The sequence below is a fragment of the Loxodonta africana genome, chromosome 9, assembly GCF_030014295.1.
Source record: "Loxodonta africana isolate mLoxAfr1 chromosome 9, mLoxAfr1.hap2, whole genome shotgun sequence".
Taxonomy (NCBI): domain Eukaryota; kingdom Metazoa; phylum Chordata; class Mammalia; order Proboscidea; family Elephantidae; genus Loxodonta; species Loxodonta africana.
The window spans coordinates 44371471-44385409 of record NC_087350.1 but is presented as its reverse complement, the minus strand read 5'-3'; the positions used below and the strand labels follow the sequence as shown (position 1 = coordinate 44385409).

At 36.8% G+C, this 13939-nt stretch overlaps 1 protein-coding gene across 9 annotated transcripts in view; it reads left to right on the top strand.

Annotated features, from left to right (window-relative positions):
* NUP214 (nucleoporin 214) overlaps positions 1-13939 on the top strand; it is a 125546-nt gene that overhangs the window by 60266 nt on the left and 51341 nt on the right. For all 9 annotated transcript variants that reach the window (XR_010322990.1, XR_010322989.1, XM_010587556.3 and 6 more), the window contains 4 exons: positions 247-346; positions 7940-8015; positions 9536-9614; positions 12523-12613. Coding sequence is in view for 7 of the 9 variants with exons in the window: in XM_010587556.3 (XP_010585858.2) it covers positions 247-346; positions 7940-8015; positions 9536-9614; positions 12523-12613 (346 nt within the window). In the remaining 2 variants the exon portion in view is untranslated. The remainder of the gene's footprint in view (positions 1-246; positions 347-7939; positions 8016-9535; positions 9615-12522; positions 12614-13939) is intronic.

The following is a 13939-nucleotide window of genomic DNA, read 5'->3' as shown; positions in this document are numbered from 1 at the left end:
AGGTGTTTCCGCTCTGTTCTAGAAGAGCTGGGCAGGGAATTCTTTTTCCCTACACTAGTACATTTGATTAAATTGAATGGTGGCTTATTCGATGATTTTTTGTTAATGGATTAGGCCGGGTGTTCCATTGAACACTGCTGCAGAACTACCTAGAACAGGTTCCCTTTGTGCAGTCTACTAGTATGGTTGGAATTTCTGATCCTTGACTGGAATTAACATGCCTCTTTCTCCTCTTCATTTAAATAGCTGTAAGTACCTTGACTGAATCGACTTTGAAGAATGTCCCTCAAGTGGTAAATGTGCAGGAGTTGAAGAATAATCCAGCAGCCCCTTCTCCAGCAATGGGGTATGTTACTAGTTTGCAATTTTTTTTTTAAACCCGTGATTTACTCTGTAATAGGGCTGAGCTGCCTGTAGGGTGCAGCATTGCTGCTGCCACAGTGTAAAATTTTTTCTTAAGAAGCCTTAGGTTATAACGGGATGTACAGCCAATCCCGTGTACACAATTGGGATTTCAGGGTATTTGCCTCTTCAGTTTGCCAGTTACCATTGCTGCATAAACCTTTAAAGTCTGTCTTATTGGTGTGTACTCAGTTTACTCTTTGCCATGTGTAAATCTACTTGGGTACATGTTATAGTTAAGTCTGGGTGTAGTTTTTTTTTTTTTTTTTTTTTTTTAACATTCTTGGTGTTCTGGAGTTGACACTTTGGGACACTAATGTAGACTGTTGATTGAGATAACTCAGTGATGATCTTGACATTGGCCATCTTCTCCCTCATTTCTTCTCTCTAGGCATTTCTCATCTCGCAAGTTTCTTTGCTTTTTGTGTAAAGAAATAATCTTATAAAAGACAGCAGCTCTGTGTAGGGAGCCCCAGCTTCTCTTCCACACCATGTTTGATCCAGAGCCGTATTTGTCTCGTCCAAATCTGTGTTTACAATTCCAGGCACTGCCTCCTTCCCACGATGCTGTGCTGGAGCGCAGCTCAGAGAATATGCCTCTGCCCTGTTTTGCTCTGCACGTTTTGTAGCTGTGATCCATTTGGTCCAACCAGCTTTATGTGACATGGGGAAAGTTGAGTGACATTCCCTCGGTTTGAATGTGAAGATTGTGAGAACCCTTGTCATTCAGGGAGTTACAGATGCTGTCCATGATTAGTCCAGTGGCAAGAACAGCAGCCACAGACCTTGAGAGTTTTCCAAAACAAGCCAGCTCCCTGCTGCCCCCAAAAGAGCAGTTCTGCTCACAGTTCCATTTTCGCTTTATCAAGTGGCCTTGCTTCACGAGTCCACTGGCGTTCTTTCTCACATTGGTCTGCTTATCAATATGCCTGTTGCAGGAACTTTTTGTTTATCTCAGGGCCATCCTAAAAGTCAAAAAACAAAACAAGCTTACCCACTTTCCTGTCTTGATAATGACCTTGGAGCCTTGGTATGCTGTTTAGACCAAGATGGTATTTGTGGTCACTGTGAACTTTTCAAGGGAAAGAACTGTGCATTAGAGAGTTTTGGAATTTTCCCCAGATTCCTAGTGTACGAAAGGCTAGGAAAAGCCACTGAAAGGCAGGATATTATAAGATTGGGAAAATCCAGCTTACGGTGAAAGAAATATGGTCTATTATTTCTGAGATAGTTTAGCCATTAACCTATGTATGAGAAGCACCTCTTAGTCATTTCACTTTACCTTTTCTCAGGCTTAGTTTCCCTCAAATGGTTGATCTGAGCTGATCTTTGATAAGGAATTTGTTAGAGGAGTGACTCCATTGGTTGATGGCTTTTTTCCTTTTATTGATTTAAAGATCTTGGCTCTACTTTAAAAATAACAGCTATAGTAATATCTGTAGATGTTAAAAAAAAAAAAACTTTAATCCTTTTTATTTTTAAAATTATTTTTATTGCAAATGTTCATTTTGTTGAAGATACTATGAAAAACACAGCGAAAAAGAAAAAAAATAAAATCACGTTTAATCCTACCATAAATGTATAATCACTACATTTTTTAAAATCTTCTTTCTATAAAAATTTAGTTTTTAAAGTAAAACTTGAACCATGTTGCTTCGTAACTTTCTTTTTCATCTTAATCATAAAACTTTATTGTTAACATTTTCTGTCATTAAAAATTCTTACAGAATCCTTTCATATTTAATATAAACCTGTTGCTGTCAAGTTGATTTCAACTTAGTCTTTTAAAAGATGTAATGCAGTTTCAGCTTACGTTATTTAAGTTATTTGGCATCTAGACGTTCATGCAGGAACTGCAGTTTGATTTTACAGACTTTTAGATGATGTTTTGAGTATTTGCGTTTTCAGAGACTTAGAATTTACTAATAAGGGACCACAGCTCAAAGTTCTGATCTCCATTGACAGAAGAAACTCGAAGAATGAACTGATGGCTTTTGTCTTCAATGTCTTCTATTACTTTCTTTGTTTTTTCTCTTAATTTCTGTTTCCTCAATTGCTCTTATTCAGTTGTCCCGCCTATTTGCCTAGCCTTTAAAATTATTACCAAAAATTCACTGCTCATTAAGTAATAACGTTAGTGGCTTTGACAGTTTAGATCCACTATAATTATCACATAGGAATTTATATAAAGATATGTCATAATGATTAGATTCATCAAAATAAAATGTAACTGGACCCCTCTTCTTTTTTTTTTTATTGAACTTCAGATGAAGGTTTACAGAACAAACTAGTTTCTCATCAAACAGTTAGTATACACATTGTTGTATAACATTGGTTAACAGCCCCATGACGTGTCAGTGCTCTTCCCTTCTCAACCCTGGGTTTCATGTTACCAGCTTTCCTGTTCCCTCCTGCCTTCCAGTCCCTGCCTCAGGGCTGGTAAGCCCCTTCAGTCTTGTTTTGTTCCATGGGCCTGTTCAGTCTTTGGCTGAAGGGTGAACCTCAGGAGTGCCCTCATTACTAAGCTGAAAGGGTGTCTGGGAGCCATACTCAGGGTTTCTCCACTCTCTGTCAGGCCAATAAGCCTGGTCTTTTTTTGTGAGTTAAAATTTTGTTCTGCATTTTTCTCCAGCTCTGTCTGGGACCCTCTATTGTGATCCCTGTCAGAGCAGTCAGTGGTGGTAGTTGGGCACCATCTAGTTGTACTGGACTCAGTGTGATGGAGGCTGTGGTAGGTGTGGTCCATTAGTCCTTTGGACTAATCTTGCCCTTTTGTCTTTGGTTTTCTTCATTCTTCCTTGTTCTCGAAGGGGTAAGACCATTGGAGTATCCTAGATGGCTGCTTACAGGCTATTAAGACCCCAGACGCCACTCACCAAAGTAGAATGTAGAACATTTTCTTTATAAACTATGTTATGCCAGTTGAGCTAGATGTTCCCCAAGACCATGGTCCCCACAGCCCTCAGTCCAGCAATTTGGTTCCTCAGGTATTTTGAATGTATCTGTGGAGCTACTATGACCTTGCGTTATACAGGTTGTGCTGGCTTCCCCAGTATTGTGTACTGTCTTACCTTCACCAAAGTTTCCACTTACCTGTTGTCTAATTAAGTGTTTTTCCAATCCCCACTCCTCCCCTGCCTTGTAACCATCAAAGATTTCTTTTCGTATGTAAACCTTTTCATGAGTTTTTACAGTAGTGATCTCATATAATATGTCTGTTTGTGATTGACTTATTTCACTCAGCATAATGCCCACCAGATTCATCCACATTATGAGATGCTTCACTGTCATCGTTGTTCTTTATCGTTGTGTAATACTCCATTGTGTGTATGTACCACAGTTTGTTTATCCATTCATCTGTTGATGGGCATCTAGGTTATTTCCATCTCTTTGCTTTTGTGAACAGTGCTGCAGTGAACATGGGTGTACATATACCTGTTCATATGACAACTTATTTCTCTAGGATATACTCCTAGGAATGGGATTGCTGGATCATATGGTATTTCTGTTGCTAGATTTCTAAGGAAAAATCATATCGTTTTCCAAAATGGTTGTATCATTTTGCATTTCCACCAGCAGTGTGTAAGAGTTCCGATCTCCCCACAGCCTCTCCGGCATTTGTTACTTTCTGTTTTATTGATTCATGCCAGTAATGCTGGGGCGAGATGGTATCTCATTGTGGTTTTGATTTGCATTTCTCTGATGGCTGGAGATCGTGAACATTTCCTCATGTGTCTGTTGGCTGCTTGAATGTCTTCTTTGGTGAAGCGTCTGTTCATTTCCTTTACCCATCTTTTAATTGGATTATTTGTCTTTTTGTTGCAGAGGTGTTGGATTTTCTTATAGATTGTAGAGATTAGACATTCGTCTGATTTGTAATAGCCCCAAATTTTTTCCCAGTCTATTGTTTCCCTTTTTACCGTTTCAGTGAAGTTTTTTGATGAGCGTAAGTGTTCAGTTTTTAGAAGATCCCAGTTATCTAGTTTATCGTTTGGAGCTTGTGTATTGTTGGTTGTGATTTGTATCCTGTTAATGCCATGTATTAGGGCCTCAAGCATTGATCCTATTTTTTCTTCTACTAACTTCATAGTTTTGGCTTTATATTTAGGTCTTTGATCCATTTTGAGTTAGTTTTTGTATATGGTGTGAGGTATGGGTCCTGTTTCATTTTTTTTGCAGGTGGACATCCAGTTTTGCCAGCACCATGTGTTAAAAAAACTGTCTTTTCCCCATTTGATGGACTTTGGGCCCTTGTTGAAGATCAGGTGACCATAGGTGGATGGATTTACATCTGGGTTCTCAATTCTGTTCCATTGGTCAGTGTATCTGTTGTTGTGCCAGTACCAGGCTATTTTGACTACCATAGCTTTGTATAATAGGCTCTGAGGTCAGGTAGTGCAAGTTCTCCTACTTTTTTCTTCTTCAGTAGTGCTTTACTTAATCTGGGGCTTCTTCTCTTTCTATATAAAGTTAATGGTAAGTTTTTCTATCTCTTTAAAGAACATTGTTGGTATTTGGATCAGTATTCCATTATATTTGTAAATCACTTTGGGTAGAATTGTCATTTTCACAATGTTGAGTCTACCTATCCATGAACATGGTATGTTTTTACATTTGTTTAGATCTCATTTGGTTTCTTGCGGTAGTGTTTTGTAGTTTTCTTTGTACAGGCATTTTATATCCATGGTTAGATTTATTACCAAGTATTTTGCTTTTTTTAGGGGCTATTATAAATGAAAAAAAAAATTTTTTTTTTTTTTTTATTATAAATGATATTGTTTTCCTGATTTCCTTTTCACGTTCTCTTTACTGGTGTATAGGAATCCAACTGATTTTGGTATGTTTATCTTGTATCTTGCAGCTGTGCTAAATCTTTCTGTTAGTTCCAGTAGTTTTCTCGTGGAGTCTTTTGGGTTTTTTATGTATAGTCTCATATCATCCGCAAATAGGGAGAGTTTAAGTTCTTCATTACCAATTTGGATGCCCTTTATTTCTGTTTCTTGCCTTATTGCTCTAGCTAGGACTTCCAGCACAATGTTAGATAGGATGGTGATAAAGGGCATGGGCCCCTCTTTTTTAAAGCCCTTTTAGATGTTGAAGTAGGTGAAAGAATGAGTAATTGACCCCTTTGACAACAATAGGAGGAATATTTACTTTGTTAAAGTTCATTAAGGATCACTAAGAAAGCACCTAGGTGACATCTTAATGCCTCATAATCTTAACAACTCAGTTTTGTAACTGCATTTAGAGTATACATCCCTAGCACGGGTGTGTGTTTATCTTCCTGTCTCAACACGTAGTGCTGATAAAGTATGGCAAAACAGAGAAAAACATGACCCTTCTGTTTTCAAGGCAGTTTCTGAAATAGATTTGTTGTAGCATGTCACCATGTTTATCATATTTAATATTTTCATCTTTAATTGTTTATTATTTTTTCCCCAGGGTAGTTTGGATGATGGCGAGTCAGAGAATTTAGGGTCTATTGGAATAGTTTTTCTCCAAGGACATAATTTCATTGCCCTTACTGTGCTTCTATTTCTCATTTCTAAAGCAGAAACCCCAAGTTAGCCAGTAATGGAAATGCCATTTGTAGATGTGTGCAGCAAATATATGTCCCTTTCATGCCTGTTAAAGTTCTGTTTTCTGCTTTCAATGTCTAGTCGTTTGATTGATTTTTTTTCCCTCAATTGTAGAACAGAGTGTATCAAGGTAAATTTCTGATGATGTCTTTCGTGTTGCTAAAAAGTAGATAGTCATCCAAAATATGGTAATTCTGAATTTGGGTTTTCTATCTTCTCTTGAACATTTCTAGCTGTTGATTTTCATTGCTTTTGTTCATGACTGTGCACAAATCTTTGAACATGTTTATTTGGTAGTATACTGTTCTTTTCTGTTGTCACTCTTGGATCATGATGGAGAGTGCCTGGATCAGATTAGATCAGTTGGCTTGTTGGCTGATTGCACTGAACAGCATTTCTCTACAGGGTTGTCCCATGACCCTGCGTGTTGGTACGATGAATCCTAATCTTGTGTTTTTGGGTATTGAGAATACCCAAGAGGTGTATAGCATTATCACAAGTAAATAGAACAGTAATTATCCTCAATCTAATTCATGTATGATTTAATTTATCATGAAGTCATAACTAAATTTTGGGTATTAAAAAAGTCTAAAAATTGGATAAATTGCTTTCATTTTCTTTCCAGCTTCTTTTTTGTTGGTCTTTGAAGAAAGGTAAACTATTTTCATTTCCCTTGTGATTCTTGTGAGTGCAAACCATTTCTCTAACCTAGTCTGCTATGTCTTCCCAGGGATTTCTTGGGTTCCAGCAGTTTTGCTTACACATTCTTTTTCTCTGTTGGAGATTCACCAGAGGTGTTCAGGGGAGTGCTGTACCTCTGTACCTGCTTGGTAGAATATCTTAGGGGAACAGTGATGTGTTTTCCAGAGAGATCCACATATACAGCTCCTGGCTTCAGTAGAAAAATAACGAGGATTTGTTTCGTTGGAAATAAGTGCATTTTCTTTCTTCTCTCTCAACCTGATAGCCTGATTGGGAAATTTCCTGTGTTATTCCAGCAGAGAATCCTGACTTGCTTATAAGGATTGTTAAATTGCTTGATAATTTTCTTCTACAGGTTATGGGCCTGCCTTTGTATTCCGTCTTCCAAGTTAACTTTTTGATGGAAAAATATTAATCTTGCCTAAAGCTAGAGAGATCCTGTATTGGCTGTCACTATACATACCAGTCAAAGCAGTTTCTGTAAGGACTTTGAGCAGATAAATTGATTGAAATAACTGCCCAGGAACCAAGAATAGAGCATTTGTCTGTGATTGCATTAACAGGTGATTGATTAGGTTCTGTTCCTATGCATTTGACACTAAGTGATTATTGAATTGACAGTTCCCTGTATATAGTGTTCAGGGTTGCATGTGTGACATTTTATGTTTTGTTAACAAGAGATGATGAGAGCTCTTTCTGCAAATAGTGGATACACTTTTCATACTGTAACATAAAGTGCAGGAAGGAAACAACAGGGGTACGTTTGAATCTCTTGTATACTGACCTGGTGAGCCTGGGACTCTCTTCTGCCAGAGCTCTTGAGGGCCATGGTGCATGGGGACTACTATAAGAAACTGAGATGTCTTCTTTGGGCAGCACCATACATGGCAACAGATTTTATACATCCCGTAAATCCTGATAACATTTCCTCAGGCTTGGAAAAGAACCCCACATGATCTAGAATTGGAGAATAAAGGACATGTTCTCCAGATAAGAAAAATATCTACTAAACCGTAATAATAATCTTTCCTTAGGATTGCAAGAGGGAAGTAAGTCTGAAGATCACTGCTTTGACCTTTATGCTAAAGCCCCAAATCAATTAAAGAATATGTTTTTCAATCAGAAAAATGTCAAATGAGTTTGGTTGGGGTTCTAGATACCTGTTTTTTTACCAAAATAGAAAGTTGGCTCAAGGATGGGTGTGGTTTCCCTCCAGTCATGTTTCTCTCTGAGTGTCTGCTTTGTGTGTCCTTCAGTTCCTCAGTGCCATACTCTGCAGCCAAAGTACCGCACCCAATGTTGACCCCAGTGGCTTCTAACCAAGCCAAGCAGGTAACTTTTACTGATTTTTACTTTGTGAACAGTCATCCAGTGTCTGTCTTTGTAACTGAAGATAGTAGTGCTTTAAGTCCTGACTTTGTATAAATGAACTGTAAGTCAGACAAAGACTTGTGATCTTTTCCCCGTAATTTATGCAGGTATTGACATGGTTGTTAATCAGGGTAGGTCAGTTAGGAATCATAGTGTATTCATAGGCCATTTGACATTCTGCATCTAGTAATCTTGATAATACCTTACATTTGTATGGTGTATTTTGGTTTACAGTATTCATTCACTTACCTCAGTTGGTCCATACAACAACCGCATGCGGTAAACAGGAAAAGCGTTGAGATATGTTTCACCAATGAAGAAACCTAGGTTCAAGTGACTGAGTTGGAACCCAGGTCTTCCAACTTTTCCCTGTGCATTGCCTTTTTTTTTTTTTTTTTTTCTCTCCACCATACAGTATTGGGAAACCCTGGTGGCATAGTGTTTAAGAGCCATAGCTGCTAACCAAAAGGTCTGCAGTTGACATCCACCGGGCACTACTTAGAAACCCTATAGGGCAGTTCTACTGCAGTGGCAGTGGGTTTGGGGTTTTTTTTTAAACAGTTTTGATGTTTAAGAGATGGGTTATCTTGTTTTCTCCAACAATCCCTGTTTTTCAGAGCTTGCATATTTTTCAGTGATGTTTGTTACGTCTAGCTTCAGGCTTTTGCCTGATAAACATCGTCTCTTACAAAAATAAGTTATGTAGTAAACAGTTAAACAATCCAGAAGAAAATAATGGGAGATGACTGGAAGGTAGATCAAGCTACATACGCTACCTTTGAAAGTTTTCCTAAAGAAACGTGGTTTCTATGCTGCTGTTGCAGCTCTCTCTGAGATGAGTGACTTTAGATGGTGTTTGAGATCAGAGTTGGAGATTGAAAATCAGAACTTGCCTGGTGTGAGTTCTTGAACATGACTCTTTTTCTTAGTTTCCCATAACTTAAAATGTGTTTAAGCATTTAGCATTTGGTCATTCTTTTGGAGATTTTCATGTTCACCACAGAGGACACATGATAAGGCGTAAATCGTAACAAGAATGAAAGGACGTTGAATGGATATGGATAAGTGAACCGTTTTGTTTTTTAACCTTATTATAAATTCATTGAGAGCCAGACTGTTTCATTCATTTACTTATTCATCCATTCGTCTGTCTACCAAATATTCAGGTGCCAAGCACTGTGCAAAACACTGGGAAAATAGCCATGAGCTAGACAGGCATAACTTTGCCTTCTTGGAGCTTACAGAATATTCGTATTTTTACCCTCTAATACAATCTTTTTTTTTTTTTTAATACAATCTTAGATTTGGTAAGCATTTTAAAATGTTGACTTAAATTAGATCTAGCTTTTTTTTTTTTTGGTAATTAAGTTAAAAGTGTTTGTGCTTGCTTATGTTAAATTATGTCATCATTTCACATGTTCTTCTATTCCAAAGAATAATTAGTGGTGTAATATAAATATTTTTCTTATGTTCTGTTATAGGGTTCTCTAATAGATTCCCTAAAGCCATCTACGCCCATACCAACATCCACTCCATTGTCATCTGGTGACAAAGCTTCAGGTCAGTTTGCATTTTTGTATCAGCGAAAATAAAGGTGAAAGAAGAGCTCTGCAATAGAATTTATAGTTCTAGATCAAAGAGGCAGTTGACATAGAAATCAAGGAAAGAGATACTTGAAGATCCTCAGTTGACAAAGAGTCTCCAGGAACCTAGCAAGCCCTCCAACAGCTGTGTAGAGCTTTAGCTTGAATAACGTTAGAGTAAGAGGAGGAAACCTTCCTTTAAATGTTTACCTAGAAAGGAGTAATAGTATTGTTTTCTCCTGACTTGCTAGATAATCAAGGTTTAGAATACGAATACTGTATCAGAATGTTGAAATCTTTCTTCTCCTAAAGGGAATCAAAAATCCAAGTGGTTCACAGTGACAGTTTGAAAGTCAGTAAAATACAGAAATTAAAATGGATCTGTTACAATGTAAGGTCTCAGAATAGATATAATAAATCAATATTGTAAACTTATAACTTCACATACTTCCTCCCAACACTCACTCAAGGATAATTATTCTTAAATAACTAAATTTTTAATAGTCACCATAGCTGTTTTGACCGGGAGTCCCCATTGCCCAAGTCAACTTGGAGCAGAAAAAACGCTTTTACTTATAGCTTAATTTTGATGTAGAGTCTTCCTCAATATCCCCTTTTGTAGGCTCCTTTTTTATAGCTCGCCTTATTTGGCATGTATTACCTTCTGCTTCAAGGGTCTTGTGTCACCTGCAATCCTGCATTTTCATAGTACTTTGGACTCTGGCTTTTATTTTGATTCGTGCTCTCAAGTGGATCTTCAAGCAATTCTGTAGAGACCTTGAACTTCACGCATTAACAGCCTCCTTTGCATAATCTCTATTCAGTAATACAATCATCCTAACTTCCTCTAGGAAACCCCTGGGGGCGTAATGGTTAAGTGCTATGGCTGCTAACCAAAAGGTCAGAAGGTTGGCGGTTCAAATCCACCGAGCACTCCTTGGAAACCCTGTGGGCCAGTTCTGCTCTGTCCTGTAGGGTCACTAGGAATCGACTCTATGGCAATGGGTTTGGTTTTTTTTTTTTAACTTCCTCTATAATTAAAAGCTTTCTGATTGGATATTGAGTTTATCTTCAGTAAATAGCCCTTGTACTCAGAAGAAAAGTGTTCATTGTGTAAGCCAGAGTAGAGTAGTAGTAGTGTGGGATTGCCAGAGACTTCTGAATCTTTTAGGATTCTGATCAAGAAATTTGCTTCCATTTCTGGCTCGTATTTTGGAAAAGGGTTTTAAATGATCATATATATACTAATTCCTTTTAAGGACTTTGTTGGAGAACCTTTTGTCACTCTTGAAGTATTTAAGCAAATCTAGGAAATCCAAGGGACTTTGTTTCATGCGTGTCTTATGCAATTAGTATGACTTAAAAATAAATTTCTGAGATTTATTACTCAGCGATGATCGAAAAATACTCTGTTTACTTCTGTTTTCAGTTGCTAGGTAATCAAGGTTTAGAAAAGGACTTATTTTTGCTAGGAAAACTTCCCTGAAAAATATTTCCCTGAAAAAATATAATTTGAGAGTTTCAAAGAATTTCTTTAAAAAGACATTTCAAAACCTTTGGAGAATAGTTCTCTTATTTTTTCATAATGAGAATACCTTCATTGTTTTTTTTATTATGAAACTATTTATTACCTGTCAACAAAAAATTTCTGCGGTATAGATACAATGTAGAAAGCACAAGCTGCCCTATAAATTCCATAACCAGAAATAACAATTCTTGACAGATGTATATCTCTTGAGGTTTCTTCATTGTTTTTTAAACAAAAATAAATATATCCTATGCATACTGATTTGTAATTTTTCCTTCCCATCCCCCGCTTAAATATCTTGTTCGCCTTTCCAGGTCTGATACAGTTCTACCTCATTGGGTATAATGGGTGCTTAGGGCTTCCATTGTATAATTGCACTGTATTAAATTTTACTGATACCCTACCAATAGTTAGATTGTCTCTAATTTTCAAGATATAAGCAATACTGCAGTGAACATCCTTGGACATGCCACATTGTAGTTCAGTCATTTAAAAAAATATTTTTACTAAAATCTACTGCATACTCATTTAAAGAGAAGGGCTTTTTATTATTGTTTGGTTTGGTTTGATTTGATTTGGGTTTTTACGTCATTTTCCCACCTCCACCCCCCTTTTGAAGTAGAGCAACAAGACAAATATTAAGAATTACACCCCAAAGTATTAAAAAGTAGTTACATTGAGATTGGTTATGGGGAAAACGAGGGATTGTACTTTTAACTTTGTACACATCTCTATATTACAGCAATCGTGTTAGCTCTGTAATTAAAAAAGAAAAGTATTATTTGTTAAGTATATAAAATCTATGGAAAATACAGAAATGTATAGAGAAAGCATACAGTCAGCCCTTAAGCCATAACTCAGAGATACTTAGCATACTAACCTATTACTCTTTGGATTTTTTTTTCCTTCAGTATATATTAATTTTCATTAATTATAGAACTGTGTACAAGTTTGTTTATATATGTATATATATATATATATTTTTTTTTTTTGCTTAGCCTCACATTATAAGCATTTTCCCACACTATTAAAACCTAGAAAAAATATACTTTTAAAGCTTTATACTGCACTAGAATTACTGTGATGTCTTCTCTGGAAAGGAGAATGTGTCAGGTCTTAGTTTGGAACTGACATTGACAGAGCCAAAGAGCAAGATCAGAGATCTTGAACATGAGTTAGGCAATACGTTCACTCCCCGTGACCCCCCAACTTATCTCGTAGATTGCACGCGAGGTCCACAAAAGTGAAGCTACGCCTATTAGCAGTACCACACAGGCTGTGCTGCAGGGCATCACTAACTGGAATGGTGTTTCTAACTGACTTTTTGTAATGTTTTTATTTGTTTCAATAATTTCAGGGCCAGGGACAGCCAAGATAGAAACAGCTGTGACGTCTACCCCATCTGCTGCTGGACAGTTCAGCAAGCCTTTCTCATTTTCTCCATCAGGGTCAGTAATGAACTTAGCTTTTATGACAGATCACCAGCAGCCTTATAGATAGAGTCCCCAAATGTTATGATCAGTAGGGGTTTTGTTGTTGTTGTTGTTGTTTTGTTTTCCATTTAAACCATGGAGTAAAACAGATTCTTCACTGTTCACAAGGTTATTTCTGAGTTGCAATAATTGTCTACACCTTTTCCCCTTTTTCCCCCTCCCCAGTTTTTAGTAATTCCTGTATTCCCTCATTCAATCTTGACTGCCAAAATCAAACAGACACAAAGTGGAATGAGGAAACATTTTTCTTGCATCTGTAGTGGAAACCTTACAAGTAGACATTAACTGTTCCAGGTCTGTCAAATAGAGGTATAAGCAGTAGGTACATTTATATGCTTGTTAAATGTACATGAGCCCAGATTTCTTACTGTTGCTGTAGTACATCTGATAATAGTGACAATATCTTAATGTCCTAATATAAATATATTTTCCCTTTGAAATTCAAGTTTATTACATGTGTTACTATGTATTTGTTTTTGTTTTGGGGGTAAGTTTCATTTTCTTTGGGTAATGGTTCTGTGTTGAATTCAATAGTTAATCTAGTTTATCACACTAAGATTTTCATTCTGACGCTGTTTGGGTGCTAGATGTGACATTTGAATTGGTTTTACTGCATTGAGAGTTCAATATACTGAATTTCTTAAAGTAGTGAAAGACAGTAGCTGTTTGAACATTTGAATTTTATACGGAAGTTGGGAATTTGTTTCTGTTTCTCTTCAAGTAATGATGACTGTATTTGTAAAATCCAAGAGTCATTTTTAAAAACAAAAGAATTTTATAAACCACATTTCAAGTGAGCTTTCATTAACCTTGGCATGAGCATGCCTTTTCTCTGAAGGTCAGTTTATCTGGATGCTAAAGCAGGCTCTTAGAAGCACTCATGTGGAAACCTGTGAAAGCTCTCAAAATGTTCCCTTCCCTACAGTGATGAAGTTAGACTCTGTGTAGCTGAAAGTAAAATCTGTCAGAAGAATTTTTACCATTAAAGGGTTGTGTGTTCAGTTCCATTAGAAAAGCTTCATAAGCTTTTTCAGTTTATGCTTTTGTAATTGGAATCATAGTAACAACAGTTTTTTTCCCCTGATGTATGTTTCTTGAATGTCCTTCATCCTAACCCATTGGGAGAAAAGAATGTTAGAAAATAATTTAAGGGGGAAAATTGTGTGTTATATGTATTTTTTTTCTTCATTATAAATCATTATGTTTTTTTGTACTTCACAAAGGTAGTTTGAAGCAAATTTTAAAGAGTAGGTCAATGCCGAGAATTAACACATCCTTTAT